Consider the following 16,492-nt stretch of genomic DNA (forward strand, 5'->3'; position numbering starts at 1 on the left):
CCCTGCAGCCGATTAAAAGGATTTCATTACTGATGTCAATCACAGTGCTGATTGCCTACACAGTTCTACAACTAATTTAATTTTGGATTTAATCCAGTGCATCATTGCAATACATCATGAAAAAGTGTGGGGGGTAAATTTGTGTTTCATTCAATTTTTTATTTACATTTAATGTTTTATGCCCATGTCAGGCAGAAGTTCTGACATAAAAAGTTATGACCAGTCTTGCAGGAAAAAAAATTAGATGACTAACTTTTAAGACTTGTCTAAGCAGTCACACCGGACGTACCTGTTTTGCACACCTCTCTTAAACACCACCTATATAAGCTGTTCATTTCAGAGAAAACAAAACCTAAGTGTATAAGCTGATGCATGTTTCTCTTTGTCTGTGTTTCTGTACACTGAAATGACAGAAGCCAGTATTTCAGTGGCTCAGGATGAGTTCAGCTGTTCAATCTGTCTGGATCTACTGAAGGATCCAGTGACCATCCCCTGTGGACACAGTTACTGTATGAACTGCATTACAGACTGCTGGAATGGTCAGAGGAGAGTTTACAGCTGCCCTCAGTGCAGACAGACCTTCAGTCCAAGACCTGCTTTAAACAAGAGTGTGATGCTGGCTGAAATGGTGGAGAAACTGAAGAAGACAAAAGTCCAAACAGCTCAGGCTCTCCGTTATGCTGGACATGGAGATGTGGAGTGTGACATTTGTACTGGGAGAAAATATAAAGCTGTCAAGTCCTGTTTGATGTGTCTAGAATCTTATTGTCAAACTCACTTTGAGCGCCATGAGGAATTTCACACAGGTAGGCGACACAAACTAATCGATGCTACTGGACGACTGCAGCAGATGATCTGCTCTAAACATAACAAACAACTAGAAATCTTCTGTCGTACTGACCAGCACTGCATCTGTTATCTGTGTACGATGGATGGACATAGAAATCATGACACTGTAGCAGCTGTAGTTGAGAGGACAGAGAAACAGGTATGACCTAAACCATATGCTTTTGAAATGAAAGTAAATGAAAAATATTGGATTGTATGCCATTATTAGGGGTTCAAGCACGTAGTGCTGAAACCCTATTGTAATTGTTAGGATTTTTATTATTATTATTATTATTCCCTAAAACTGATCGTGCAGCCCAAACCGTAAGGCCTAGAGAGCTGAAAATTGGTCAGATTGTAGTAGTCCGAGCTTCTTGTCAGATCCAAAGACTCACCGCAATCGGCCAATAGGGGGCGCTACAGTGATCAAAAACGCAAAAGCCCTCATAACTCCTACACCGTTTGTCGTAGACTCAAGTGTCTTATATCATTGGATTCCTTGGATCAATCAAAATAAAATGGCTATCCGATTTCATTTTCGTCTATAAAAATGTTCCGCCATTTTGAATTTTGTCAGAAACCTACTTTTGCGAACTAGTCCTTTTCAACTCACCGTCACTTAGGGACGCAAAAACGTCTGTTAGGGATGGGGCCATTTTTAGTAAAATGGCTATAACTCCTGAACGGAATGAGATCTCTTCACCAAACTCGGTACACATGTGTGCAAGCTCAATATTTGGTCAAATAAAAAAAAATTGATCGGTGGGCATGTTCGACTAAAGGTCTAAAGGTCTGTGAGAATTTTGAAAGAAAACGGCCACTAGTTGGCGCTAATGAATTTGTTGGCTCTGTAATCACATGGTGTTTCACAAAATATGCATATCATTTGATAGACCTCCTTATAATGCACAACTTTGCCTCAAGAACCATTGCTGTCAGTCAAATCGTTCATTAATTATTCACAAATATGTTCAAAACCTTCTTTTGCAAACTAGTCCTAGGTTTTTCGCTCAATCTCGATCAAACCACTGCAGTGATATTCTCTGGACTCTTTAGATCAATAATTATAAAAAAAATGTTGAATTTTGTCCTTTGGTTATCTTTAACGGGGTAATTTAGAAAAGGGGTGTGGTCAAATATACCCATAAGCCTATAAAACCTAAACAAAATCTCAAAACTTTACGAAACTTGGTGAAACCATGTGTCAGATGACTCTTAACAAGCAAGCAAAGTTTCATGGAGATCGGGCCATAGATGGCGCTATAACAGTTAAAAAGACCTCAAAAACACAAGATTTGTATAGAAAATGACCTCAAATTGTATAACATGTTCATATATACACACAAACACTAGATCTTCATATCATATGATAGATCTCCTCATTCTGAACAACTTAGCCTCTGGGACTAATGCTGTCAATCAAATCGTTCATTAAATATTCTCAATTATGTTAAAAACCTACTTTTGCGAACTAGTCCTAGGTTTTTTGCTCAATCTTAATCAAACCACTGCAGCACAATTCTCTGGACTCTGTAGATTAATAATTATCAAAAAAAATGTATTTTGTCTTTTGATTAGCTATAACAGGGTCATTTATAAAAGGGGTGTAGCCACACATACCCAAAAGCCTATAAAACCTAAATGAAAACTCAAAACTTTACGAAACTTGGTGAAAACATGTGACAGAAGACACTTAACAAGCATGCGAAGTTTCATGGAGATCGGAGCATAGTTGGCGCTATAACAGTTGAAAAGGCCTCAAAAATACAATATTTGTATGGAAAATTACCTCAAATTCTAGATAATGTTCATATATTCACAAAAACACAAGATCTTCATATCGTATGATAGAACTCCTCATTCTAAACAACTTTACCTCTGTGACCAATGTTGTCAATAAAACTGTTAATTAAATATGTGAGATTATTTAAAACACCTACTTTTGTGAACTAGTCATAGATTTTAAACTCAAAATCAATAAAATCAGTGCAGTACTATTCTCTAGACTCTCTAGATCAATCATTATTAAAACATTTTTGAACATTTGCATTTTTACAACTATAAACCAGTCATTTTATAATATGTTCTTTAGCAGCGGAAGACCACTAATGGGCTCATTAAATGCCCTAAAACAGTACTGTTCATCGGGTTGCCTGTGGATTCATGCTAAGACATTATAAAATCACTGTTATAACATTTAAAATCACATTGAGTCAAATTTTACCATTTTGTTTATACAGACATATCAGTTTTTACAATTATGCCAGATTATGACTACAGTGAAACCTGAAAATTACATATTAACTCTTAAAAATAGAAGACTTACAAAACTTATTGCGTCACCTATCATTTATCTCAAATATCTATATCTGCCCAAAATTTGTGTGCATGTGTATGTGTGTGTGTGTGTATAATAAAAGTTTAGAATTTTTAAGATTTTTAATCTAATTCTTGTTATACTTATTCTTATGCATCTTATTCACCTTAAAGGCCTTAAAGTGCTTGAACCCCAGTAATTGCTGCTTGCAGCTATATTTATTATTATTATTATTTTATTTTATGGTTATCACTTTATTTGGTTTTCATACAGAGGAGTTTGGAGGAAAAGCAGAGGACGGTCCAGCAAATAATCCAGTACAGAGATAAGAGGCTTCAAGAGCTGAAAGAAAATATGAAGACATTTGAGGTGAGCTTTGAGAGGACGAGAAAATCACCTTAAATATAGTTTCAGGCTGATCTGAGTGAATGGTCTGTGTGTGTGTATTATAACAGTGCTCCGCGCAGCCAGCAGTGAAGGACGTTGAGAGGATCTTTTCTGAAATAATCCGCTATATTGAGAGTAGATGCTCAGAGATGACATCGCTGATCAGTTCTCAAAAGGGATGTGCAGTGGGTCGAACTGAAATATTTTTAAAAGAAGAGGAGCAGAAGACTGTTGATCTGAATAGGAGAGATGCTGAGCTGGAGAGGCTTTTACACACAGATGATCACATCTATTTCCTACAGGTAACTGAAAAACAAAACTGTAGTCATTAGCAACAATTTAAAATAAAAAGTTCACTTAAAGTACATAATTGAAAACCCAATGATTTAAAATATTTTAAGATCTTGTTTTGCATTTGCTAGAATGCAAAAGAGATGAACGCATCCAGCATAAATAAATAAACTGAACCAATTAGTAATGTTGCATTGCACAAGATAAGTTAATGGAGTCGTGACAAGAAACAACAACTTAATATTAGTAGTAAATTAGTAGCACTAATGTCTTTTCTGTATTTTTTCTTCTAGAGTTTCCAGTCTCTCTCTTCATCTCTTGAATCTTTAGATGGACGCATAGGTTTTACTTCTTTCTGTTCTTTTGATGGTGTGATAAAAACGGTTTCTGAACTAAAAGAGCAACTGGAGGATTTATGCAAAAAACAATTGCACATGATAACATCTGGTGCTGGTAAGTTAGAAAATAATAATGTATTTTTAGAATCATGTATGTTTTATGGTTTTGGCTAGAATAAACTCAACGCATATTCTAAAATAAATCTATATGAAAGGTATGTGCCAAACAGTGGAATAACATATATGTCTCTTTTCCTAAGCACATGTGGCTTATATCTCATATCCCTGCCTCATGGGAAGCGATGGCATAAGATTTGGAGAAGAATCAGCAAAAAGAGTGGCTGAAATGTCGAAAATAAGTCTTCCAGCAAATCCGATATGGTCATTTTCAAATTTTTCACTAAGTGAGGAAGCATCCCTGGAGTTAGATGCCTGGGATCTTAACGAGGCTGGATGGGACTAACTTTGAGAATGCTAACTTATTTCTACATAGGGCATACAGCATATTAGTTACTAACCTAAAAGACGGACACGCATAGCGTGTGACAAGGCTTAACATCTTAAAAAAAGATGAGAAAAATGGAAATAATTTTTCGTAATCCGTTTAAATATTCACAAATAATATTTTATTTTAAAATACACATACAATTAGGAGTTAATTTGTGCAAATGTTGTAAAAGCAAAACAACAAAATGTTCCTTGCCACATTCGGTTACGAATTACGTGAATCACATAAATGATCAAAACGGTCGTCGAGTAGTTTGCATCACAGAATATTACTGTTGGTTATTTAACATTTCTGTTGCAAAACAGCGGTCAAATAATAAATGTTTTCCTACTTACCTCACACTCTTTCACTGTTAAAGGGGTCATATGATACTGCTAAAAAGAACATTATTTTGTGTATTTGGTGTAATTAAATGTTTATGCGGTTTAAAGTAAAAAAAAAAAAAAGCACATTATTTTCCACATACTGTACATTATTGTTTCTCCTTTATGCCCCGCCTTTTTGAAACGCGTCAATTTTTACAAAGCTCATCGGTCTGAAAAAGCGAGGTGTCCTGTGATTGGCCAGCTATCCAATGCGTTGTGATTGGCCGAATACCTCAAGCGTGTGACGGCAATGTTATGCCCCTCACATACTGTTGATGCCATGTCGAGAACGGCGCACCCGGCGGATCCGACGAATGAGCGGCAACTACATGTGACAGACCCCGGGCTGGATTCCGCTTCGTCCACGGTGAAAGTTGATGTATTCCCTCAGCGACCAGCACGAATCAGCTCCAGGCATGACGAAGCGGATATCATCCTCTTTTGGAAGACCAAATAAAGTAGTTTCGCTTTCACAACGAAGCACACAGCATCTTCACGACATGGCTGCAGCGTCAACAAAACTACAGTGAGAATAAAAGTTACACCTTCTTTCTTTGTGTGAACATTTGGGGTGGCATTATGCAAATCTTCCCAAATAGTGAGGTAGATATGTGGGGGCGTGTTAGAACGAGGCATTTTAGGTAGGTGTGGCTGACTCTGAACTTTTATAAAGAATATCTCTTTGGATTTGAGACTTTAGTCTTTGCAACTTTACAGATCTTCTTTATGCACCAAGAGCTTGTAACACTCCAAAGAGAAAGGAAAATTTTAAATCGCATCATATGACCCCTTTAAAAAAAATGCCGTGGTGTTGCGCTGGAACAGTAAAGCCCCGCCCTTCTTTGATTTGATTGGCCATCTAAATCATTCTGACATTGACGAGCACTGTCTGCAGTATTTTTTATTAATTGTTTTATCATAAATAAATATCGAATTTGGCAGGGACATTTTTCTGCATGAGAAAATTAATGTGTGGCGTGAGAGCGTAAGAATAGTGTCAATTGCGTGAGTCTCACGCTGAATGCATGAGAGTTGGCAGCCCTGTAATACTGACAATGGACTGCCAACCTCCAAAAAGGACACCACAAGAAAACACCATAAAACATCATAAAGGTAGTTTATATGACTTGTGTGTTATATCCAGGTCTTCTTGGAACTGCTGTGTGTTATGAACAGACTGAAATTACAAAATGTTTTACAACCCATCATATTGTAACCTATGGAAGCAACCAAAAATAAGAAGAAAAAACTTAAAGCTGAACTGAACTCACCTGAAATTCAGATTCCCTGATGGATGCAAATCTCCATCACAGTAATTTTTCTGTCTTATGGAAATAGAGTAATTACATACACTGACACAGTCTAGCCTTACCTTGATCATCCTTACAGATTTGATTACTTATCAGGAGTGTACAGAATGTGTGGACTACACTGTAAAAAATGATCTCGCATTTTAGTTGTTTCGGTTATTTTTTTTTTAAGTTGACAACTTGCAACTTCTGAATTTGTTCATTCAACTTAACATTTTAAGTTTTTACTGTCTCAACTAGTTTGTAAGTTGACTGAACTAGAGTATTTGTCCTCTCAACTTAAAAAAATGTGTTGAATCAATTCAACTCATGGATTTCAGTCACATGACTTTTTTGTTGCGGCCGCCATCTTTAGGACCTTGCGTAGCCTCCTTGGTAATCGGAAACCAAAATAACACTTCACCAACAACAGAAAACAATGGTATTTATTTTTTTTTAAATGGATACTTTAGGATTAGATCCTTATATACTCTCAAGCGAACTGCTGACTCCACTAAAGTCTAGTGAAAACTTACCAACGCTTGCTGATAGGCTGTTTACATCTACCCCAACCCATACACAAACCCTCTCCGTATACTTGGGCCATTTTGAGTTAAATTTTCACCTGCTAGAGACTTGCCCATCGGCCCGGATCCATCTGCAGCACCCGGCCTGGATGCTTGCGTACTCACTTTCAGATTCTGGGCCGAATCAACCAGACCATATGCGACAGCCGTAACTTGCCGACACTGCGGCATTCAAGCCGGACTCGGCCCGTTGCGCAGCACGCCAGACTTAGCACAGTTGCATTTTTATATCTACTCTGTACTGTTCATTAATATTTCATTTAAAATTAATAATGTTACCTAGACAACACGTTTACTTTCATTTTAATTATATAGATTATAATACATAAATAACATGACTTATAAAATCTATAAACATCTCATAATTATGAAAGCAATTTTAAAGTCCATTAAATAACTAGCTTGACCAAGCTGGCATGAGGAAAATTTATTTACAAATTTTAATTTACAAAACCATGCAATTGCAGCAAAAAACAGCAGTTATACAATAAGTGTAGATAAAATATGTAAAATTACCCATGCATTTGGACTGTAACATTTAATAAATAAAGGTTTAAACATTACAAATTTAAAAGGTGTTTTGAAAAACACATTGGTAAATGGCAAAGTTTTTGAATTAAACATTTTGTACTTGGTAAAATAATTTAAATAATTATTACCTAACTATGAATAATTTGTAAAGGTAATCAGTGAATACTGTTCTTGGTTGTTGCTCATTGTGGGTCATTGTGCAGCATGTCTTTCCACATCTTAGTCCAGTGAGTACTTTGCTTGGGAGCTTTCATTTCTGCACCAGTAAAGAGCAAATAATGCACAAGTATCTACTAAAGGTCTAACTGAATGCACCAAACTGAATGAAAGTAAATGTATATATATTGTATCAAAGCACATGTTGTTTGAAAGACTATTTACTTATTATTATTTACCCATTTAATTCTAGCACATTAAGTGGCTGGGTCCGGTATGATTAAAATTTAAAGTGTGTATCATCCTAATTAAAGAGATAGTTTACCCAAAAATTTTAATAATTTACTCCCTTTATGTCGTCTAGACGTGACAAACCTGTTGGTTTTGATTACCAGCATTCTTTAAAGTATCTTCTTTCTTCTGCAGAAAAACAAAAGTCAGGGGTTTGAAAAAAAAAATGAGGGGGAATTGATGTAATAATGTAAATGATGACAGAATTCTGGGTTAACTATACTTTTAAGTAAATTAGTAGGAAACACTTCTCACTAGTTATCACTGTGCAGAAAAATAACAGTGAATGCCACAATAAAATGCTTGAAAAATACACATTCAATAGATCCATAGCTTCCTGTTGGTCAGTTTGTCTCCTCAGTTAAGATTCCCCCCAATTGTTGCAGAAAACATTATATTACATAGTATAATCATGGTCAGTGCAGACATGCACTTGAACTTACGTTCTCATCGACTCTCACTGCTCCTTGCTAGTCCAGTCAGAGTAGTATAATAAAGATGAAGTCTACTGTCTGACTCCAAGCACTGCTCGGTGTTCACAGGTGTCTGAGGAACTTCTGCGATGACACTTCTCTCGGTTACTACAAAACATTGTTAAAAGGCATTTGTGGCACATCTAAGAGAAATATTCAGTTATTCCTGTACGTCTCTACATGCTAAGTGAAGAAGCAACTAACATAGCAACAAAACTGTGATTCTGTGTTTTGTTGTAGTCAGTTACATGTGTTTTGGCAGTGGTGAGCACCTGTACATATAAGTCTGCTTACATTTAGCAACTGTAAAAGCAGGACACAGCTACTGCAAATGATCTAAGACATATTGATGCATTTAAATTTGATTGCAGTACATTGTCATTGTAAAAATCACTGCAACTAGCTTATATGGGCTATTTAGTTAACAGATTATTTGAAAAGAACGTTTTTCTATAGAATTATAATAACAGTACAAACAAATTCACACTAACATCCTTGAAGTAATTACATTCAGTTACATTCATAAAAATAAGAATGTGGAAACTAAAACTACAAACCTTTCTCCTTGTATGCGCTGGACTGTCATCATCCTCCTCTTCTTCATCTGTTTGTTTGCGGATCGGAGTGTTGTTCGTCAAAGTTTAGTGCAGCGTAAACATTCTAGACTCACATAACTGTACTTAGATCAAAGATCAAAAACATCTCTTGATTTATTAGCTTTAGGTGGAGCATTACGAAAGTTTTCTGGCAAATCATCAGTCTCGCACGCAAATTTAACCTTTTGCAAGTTTCATTATGAACTTGCTAACTAAAATACTAAAATATAAAAACTAATCTATGCTAATCAAAATAATCCCATCCATTCACATCTCGTGGTAAATAATCCATTGTGATTTGCGGTCATCACAGCCCAGAGCACAGCACAGCAGATTGAGGAATGCAATTCGGTCCTACAAATGGCGGCCGCACCACTGTGTGAAGTCACATGAAACCTATAGGTGCGTTCGACTTCATGCAGCGCCGCGCAAACCGATCGGCGGCTGATTTGAAGCAATGCATGCCGGTTAGAAATTTTGTCCGACTTGAACCGGTGTTACGAGATTTTCGGTTTCCGAGATTTTCTGTTTCAGTGGGCGGAGCACACATGAACATTCATAAGTTTCCCGGACAAGCGCGTGGAACCAAGTGGAACTGAGAATTTCAGTTCACGCTCCTTGGGCCTCATTTATCAATCTAAAGTGCGCACAAATCAACTTACGACAGAGTTCACGTGTGATTCATGACACATTCGTATGCCGCCAATCTCATCGTACGAATGATCATGTTGATAAATGTGGCGCCAGAAAACAATCGTCATTTGAATATCACCCTAAAAACACTCTGGTTTAGAAGCCTCGCCCAAGAGTTTACTACACGGAGAAACGAAACCCGGCCAAAAAGAGGAAGTAATGTCGTCAAAGAGAAATTGATCTTACTCCAAAAACACCCGTTAACCTTGTAATTGCAAACTATTAGGATACATTAATTTATGTAATTTATATGTATATTAAAATACTCGTAAATATAAACAGCCTATTTAGTTCCCCTCACTCTACAACAAATATTTTAAATTTAACGGTATTCAGAACAGAACAAGAATGAAAAATAAGTAGTTATAAAATTATATATTCAACTATAAAATAAATCGAATTAGGCTATGGCATTCATTATAAACAGCATACAAATGTGTGCGTGAGGCACCTGTGCGATCAGATGGATTTAATCAAATAAAGACTTAATTCAATTCAAGTTTATTTGTATAGCGCTTTTCACGATACAAATCATTGAAAAGCAACTTTACAGAAAATTATGTTTCTACAATATTTAGTAGTAGCTTATCAGTGGTGACTGTCAGTTATTGTACATGGCAGAAATGTATGGAAAAATTTATTAAAGATGTAATCAAACAGACAATGAAAAGACAGAAAAGAAATAAAATGCATTAAGAGTGTCACAAAAACGAGTGTAGCCTATACTTGTTGCACAGTGTCCCCCCTCCCCCTCCATTTTGTTAATCTGTTAATTATATTATAGCCTATTATATATTTTAATAAATAAAAAAAGACATTCAAAAATACATTCTAATCTTACTGGTTAACGATCGGCTAATGATCTTAATTTGATGGTCAGGAAAATAAAAATGAACAAAATGCTGTCATTCTAGAATTCTCCACCATATTAAGTTCAGGTAACTCAAAAACTTGCGTACACGAGCTGAGACCAGACGTGGCATTTCATCGTAGCCACCGCTCACGTCCATATTGATAAATTCCAAGTTTTGCGTTGAAACGACCGCACGCCCAATTTTCTGTCGTACGTTCGTTTCGTAAATGAGGCCCCTTGTATCTCAGCAGGTTTAATAGTATATTTTAAAAAAGGTAAATATTTTACAGCGTTGCACAACCCTATGCATAAACTACATTTGTTCATCATTTTGTAACAGTTTATAATGTTTTCATTAGTTTGCACGTTTTGTGCAGTCGTCGCTGACTGAATGACTGCAGACATTCAGCACACTTAAGCTAGTTGTAACTTACTTTGATTTCAGTTCGTTGTGCTGTAGCTTGCAATGCTTTAAAACGGTTAGTTGTTTTCTTACAACAGCTGAAATAAACTTGTATTTGGGGATCGTTTTTCATCTATCCTGGTGTTCTTAAACTGTTAGGCTTAGGCTGTATTTACAAAATGAATAGGAATCTAAGACTACACACACAAGCATGAAAGTGTTCCTTTAATAAGTAAAATTTTGGATTAAACAAAATTGTATGGACACAAGTTTAAAAAGTAGCCTATATCTGGTTCACTGTAAATGAGAAAACAAATACTTCACTGCATTTTATGGAATGGAATAAGAAATTAATTTCATGTTAAAAATTAATTTCATTAACAAATGTTCATAAGTGTGTGCTTGTTCTGATATATATAAAATACTGTTCTAAGGATTTGTATTAGTAAGGTTCTTTGTTCATGTCACCAACTGCATCAATTAAAAATATTTTAAAAACATTAATATTGTGCAATAATCTTACAATTTAAAATAAAGGTTTTTCCCCCCTGTGATGGCTTCCCAACCACCCAGGAAACAGGTGGTAAGACATTCTTTACTCATAAGTTGGAAATAAAGTCATCGTCCATGCAACAATCCATTTCTTGCTTTGTTCATTTAATGAACGAATTCAGCTTACAAATAAACACGTGGACTCATGGTTCAATGGATATTAGGATATGGTAAGAACCATGTGTTCCCGCCACCTGTTACCCTCCCCACACACACAACCATGACACAACCAGCTTCAGTTTTCTGCTTCCAGCAATAGACAAATTTTGGGTACAGGCCTATCCAACTGGCCTGTTTTTGTCTTAAGTTGGACGGATCGGACAAATCCACCTTTGTCCGGGTAGGTTATGATTATTCTTCCCAACAACCAGGATCCTCGAAGAGCTACAGGATCTGTAGCGAAGAGCTACCTGAATTATTAGGGCTAGTAAGGTATCGTAGTGAACCAGGTGTGTCGGTCAGAACACGCAGAGGGGAGTATCAGTTTCAACAGCTTTAATGATCATAAAGTATGATAATCAACAGTAGTGAGGGAAGACAGCCTTTACATACACTTCAGTTAGTGGTTGGATGTCAGGATACTGAAAGATGAGCTTGGTTACAGGGAGAGAGGTTTGGGTATTGTGATCAGTCAATGGGCCGCTTTATAGTGCTCAGATGAGATGAATATTCTTAGCTCTGTTCAGTCTCTGTAATGACAGCAGCCGAGCGCATAGAGATGGAGAGGCTGAATCATGAGTGAGTTATTCTTCCAGAGGGAATCAAATGTACAGGCTATCTGCTGTGCAATCTTTACTGCAGTTGGTTTGACTCACGACAGACTGGATGATTATCAACGGACAGGAGCTTGATTGTATGATTGTAGAGATATGCAGGGCATTTGAGTACAGGTTGTGGATGTGTGTGGTTTATCTGCAAACACAAAGATCAGGAATCTGTAAGGTCCGCGCACCTGGCCCAAGGAAGGTGTCCAGTGGCGGATGAAGGTCTCTTGCGTGTTCGGTCTTTTCAGCGCGCAGAGTTATTCAATTTAGGTTTAACTCAATCTGACTCCATTTTAGTATCTGAATTCTAATTTCGGTTGCAAGGCACATTGGTTGTTTGTCGGTCTCTGATTATTCTTACATTCGATTATTCTAATTAACTCTTTACTTTGTATTTTTTCAAATGTAACAATTTATTATCAGTCAGGTAAATATGTATTATGCCAATTATCTCCACAGCCAATTCAACGATATCAAATCAATACAAGACATCAAATTCTCAAAGACGAATCTAAGAGTAAAATGCATACCTGAGATTAAATGTATTAGATGTATTAGAAATATACATAGTACAGAGTGTGTGGAGATACTCTGTACTATGGTCTCTCTGACTACAGAATCGCGCTGACCCTTTTGCTGCAATCCTTTAAATACAAAACCAAGAAAAGACATCCTCCAAATGGAGGCCTGTACAAACAATTGGAATCTGGGTGGCTAGTTTACACCTCAATGGGAACAAAAGGTCATTTGCATGGAATGACCCTCTACAGTTATCAAAGTATCTTTTAACTCTTAGGATCTGGATTATCTTTTAGTCTACTTTTGTAAGATTAAGACCATTGTACCACTCACCCTGAAACTATTCAAATGAAACCAAACATGACTGTAAATCTTATTTGCATTCATATAGAACATTATATTCTTGACCACTCTGAGTGAGCTGGGTGAAGAGAAGGATGGGTGAGGGGAAGGAAGGGGATGAGGAGGAACCAATGCATATGTGAGAGAGGCGTTTCCTGCACCACCCCTCTGTGGGGTGTCTTGAAGATGCCAGTGTATTGTCTGTTTCTTAGGAGGTCAAAGTATCTGAGTTTCTTTTATCCTTACAAATCTAACATCAGCAATTAGCAGAATGAACTAACATCATTGACATTCATTATAGGCTGCTCACCTCAAGCTGGAATACAATAGTAGAAACACAGAATATAACATCACATTCATTGATATCTACATGATCGATAATAAAGGTATTAACATTGTAACTTTAACTGCAATCGTAGATACATCAGATACAGCACGTGTGCGTTACCATTATCATGTATCATATCTCGCTTCATAACTGCGTCACAACTAACAAAACAACTATAAACTGAAAACAGTGTAAAGCGATCGTTACCCACTCCTATAGGACGCACACGGCACAAAATACAGTCAAGCTGAGGCTGATAAATTGGTCCTGCACGTCTCTGGTGCTCGTTATGCAGAGAGACCGATCGCTAACTGCCACAGACACGGACTGTCAGCTTCCTCATACCGACATCTGCCCGTAGCGTACCGCTACGTGATGCGCGTCTTTCATAATCAAAGTCTCCAATAGAGTTAATGCGACAGCGCATCATCAGTCTCTTTATCGCCTTTTGCACAGCCGCCCACAAATTGCAAGCAATTTGTCTCTGTAAAAGGCTAAGTTGAATCGGTGGCCATTGGAGTGCATCGCTCATCCTCCTCTAATTCAGGGATTGCCGGAAGAGTAATAATCCGGGCAACAGGCCTGGTATAGACCTTATCCTTGACTTGGACATCTGCAGACCTCACGTGACCATCTGCACTGCCATGTACTGCAGCCACTCTACCAATGGGCCAGAGTGCTCTGGGGAACTGCGGATCTATCAACAGAACTACTGAGCCCACTCTCAGATCCTCTGGGGCTCCATGCCACTTCTGCCTGTGCTGCAAGGTCGGCAAATAACTCCGAATGAACCTGGCCCAGAAGTGATCCGCTATAACTTGGCAATGTCGCCATCTCCGTTTGCTCAGTCCCTCACTCCTAGGATACACTACTTGAGGCAGTGCCCCATCAGGCCGCCCCATGAGGAGGACATTTGGGGTTATGGCATCCAAGTCGACAACATCAGATGAGGTCTAACCCAGCGGCTTTGAATTTAAGATAGCCTCAACTTCAAAAAGAACTGTGTGCAGTACCTCTTCAGAGATTGGCTGAACTCCTATGATCGTGTACAAAGCTGTCTTGACAGACTTGATTTCCCGCTCCCACGTACCCCCAAAATGAGGTGCGGCAGGAGGATTGAATCAGAAATCAATCTTCTGTTTGGCAAGAAGTTGTCAGAGATCTGAGGACATACTGTGGAAGCATTCACTGAGCTCCTTCTCACCTCCTCTAAAATTCTAGCTCCGCTGGAGTCCCTCGACGGGCAATGAATCTTCTGAGACTTATCAGAAAGGAGTCGGCATCCATCCCGTGTATGAGGTCCAAGTGCACAGCTCGGGTGGTGAGGCACTTATAAATGATACCCCATCTCTTTTCTGAACACCTCCCTAGCTTGACTTGGAATGGTCCAAAACAATCTACTCCAGTCGAGTAGAACGCCGGCTTGTACAACCGTAGACGGGCTACTGGTAAATCAGCCATCTTCGGGATTGACAGCTTGGATTTCCATCTCCTGCACTCTTGACATTGATGTTGAACCCTCTTAATCGCCTCGCTACCTCGGAGGATCCAGAAGTGACGCCGTATTTCTGCGAAGACCCGCTCTGGTCCTGGGTGACATAGACGTGCATCATAATCTTGGATAAGACGCTTAGTTGTGCCATGCGAAGGGTCCAAATTAATTGGATGCTTGAACGCAGGGTCCAGCCACTCTGCACGTCGGAGTCTACCTCCTACTCGTATCACTCCCTCAACCGGGTCTAGCTCTGGGGATAGGGTAAGAAGCCGGCTGCTCCGACATACTATTCTTTCAGCTTTGAGACGACGCAGCTCATCGGTAAAGCACTCTGATTGACACCTACGGAAAACAGTCAACTCTGCTTGCCGATAGTCCCCTGCAGACAAGGACTTCTCTGGGTTGGCCGCCCCATGAGCCTCCTTCGCTACTGCCTCTACCAGAGCTCTCCATGACGAGTATGACTGATCCGGAGGGGTTTCCTGTTTATCCACACTGGATACCACTCCACATGAAGTTGGCTTCCTGTATTCTGAGGTATATCACTCCCTCCACCGGGTCTAGCTCTGGGGATAGGGTAAGAAGCCGGCTGCTCCAACATACTATTCTTCCAGCTTTGAGACGACGCAGCTCATCGGTAAAGCACTCTGATCGAGTACCAACGAACACCTTGAAGCGGCAGGACTCAGACCGCAACCATGTCAGCACTGTTGTCGAGTCACTCCAAAGGACGATCTGATCCAACTTCACGTCAGCTCTCTCTCTGTGGTCTTAGCAAGTTGAGCTGCTGTCAAGGCACCACAAAGCTCAAGACGGGGAATAGAATGCTGTCTGCGGGGTGCTACTCTGGATCTGGCTGCTATGAAAGCTAAATAGACCCTACCCTGGGCATCTTCTGTCCTCATGTAAGACACTGACCCATACACCTTTTCAGAGGCATCACTAAACACGTGAATCTGCCGTGAGGCAATCCCCTGTTGGGTATGAGTGGGAGTATAAGGTCTGGGCAGTGAAATACTCGCCAGCAAGGGCAACTCAGATTCCCACTCCATCCATGCCAGTTGCAAGTCTGCAGGTAAGAGGGGGTCATCCCAATCGCGCGGTTTGTCCCACATACTTTGGACAATCAGCTTGGCGCGAGTTTTGTAGGGAGCTATAAATCCCAGGGGGTCGTATTGTCTGGCTAACACTTTATAGACATTTCTCATGGTCAGCACTTTGTACTCCAGAGTCCGACTCTTGTAGCCTAAAGTGTCTGTCTCCCACTGCCAACTGTGCCCGAGGATCGGTTCTGACAATCCAGACTCTTTCTTTGAGAGACATCCCTCTATGCTATCTGACCTTGCTTCTGGTGGGAGGTGCTGAAGAACTTTCGGCTTATTGCAAGCCCATTGCCTGATCTCAAACCCTCCAGAGGATAACACTGACCTGAGACTGTCAACCAACGCCATGGCTTCATCTGTGGTGGGCACACTCTGGAGACAGTTGTCTACATAAAAGCAGTGTTCCACTGAATGTCTCACTCCCTCTTCTGTCCCAGCATGATCTTTCGCGTGCATCTGAAGTGCGAAAGTGGCACAGCACGG

The 16,492-nt window shown here is 39.1% G+C and overlaps 1 protein-coding gene across 1 annotated transcript; it reads left to right on the forward strand.

Annotated features, from left to right (window-relative positions):
* The first annotated feature begins 406 nt into the window (after positions 1–406).
* On the forward strand, positions 407–994 carry LOC107575650 (E3 ubiquitin/ISG15 ligase TRIM25-like). The gene has a single exon (XM_016262015.1). It carries the CDS (start codon positions 407–409, stop codon positions 992–994), a length of 588 nt encoding a protein of 195 aa, XP_016117501.1.
* Positions 995–16,492: the final 15,498 nt, after the last annotated feature.

Source organism: Sinocyclocheilus grahami, unplaced genomic scaffold (genome assembly GCF_001515645.1).
Source record: "Sinocyclocheilus grahami isolate Dianchi unplaced genomic scaffold, SAMN03320097.WGS_v1.1 scaffold2784.1, whole genome shotgun sequence".
NCBI lineage: Eukaryota > Metazoa > Chordata > Actinopteri > Cypriniformes > Cyprinidae > Sinocyclocheilus > Sinocyclocheilus grahami.

Bases quoted from the DNA above. Each gene is read 5' to 3' on its own strand.
- LOC107575650 (XM_016262015.1), top strand. From the start codon at position 407: ATGACAGAAGCCAGTATTTCAGTGGCTCAGGATGAGTTCAGCTGTTCA.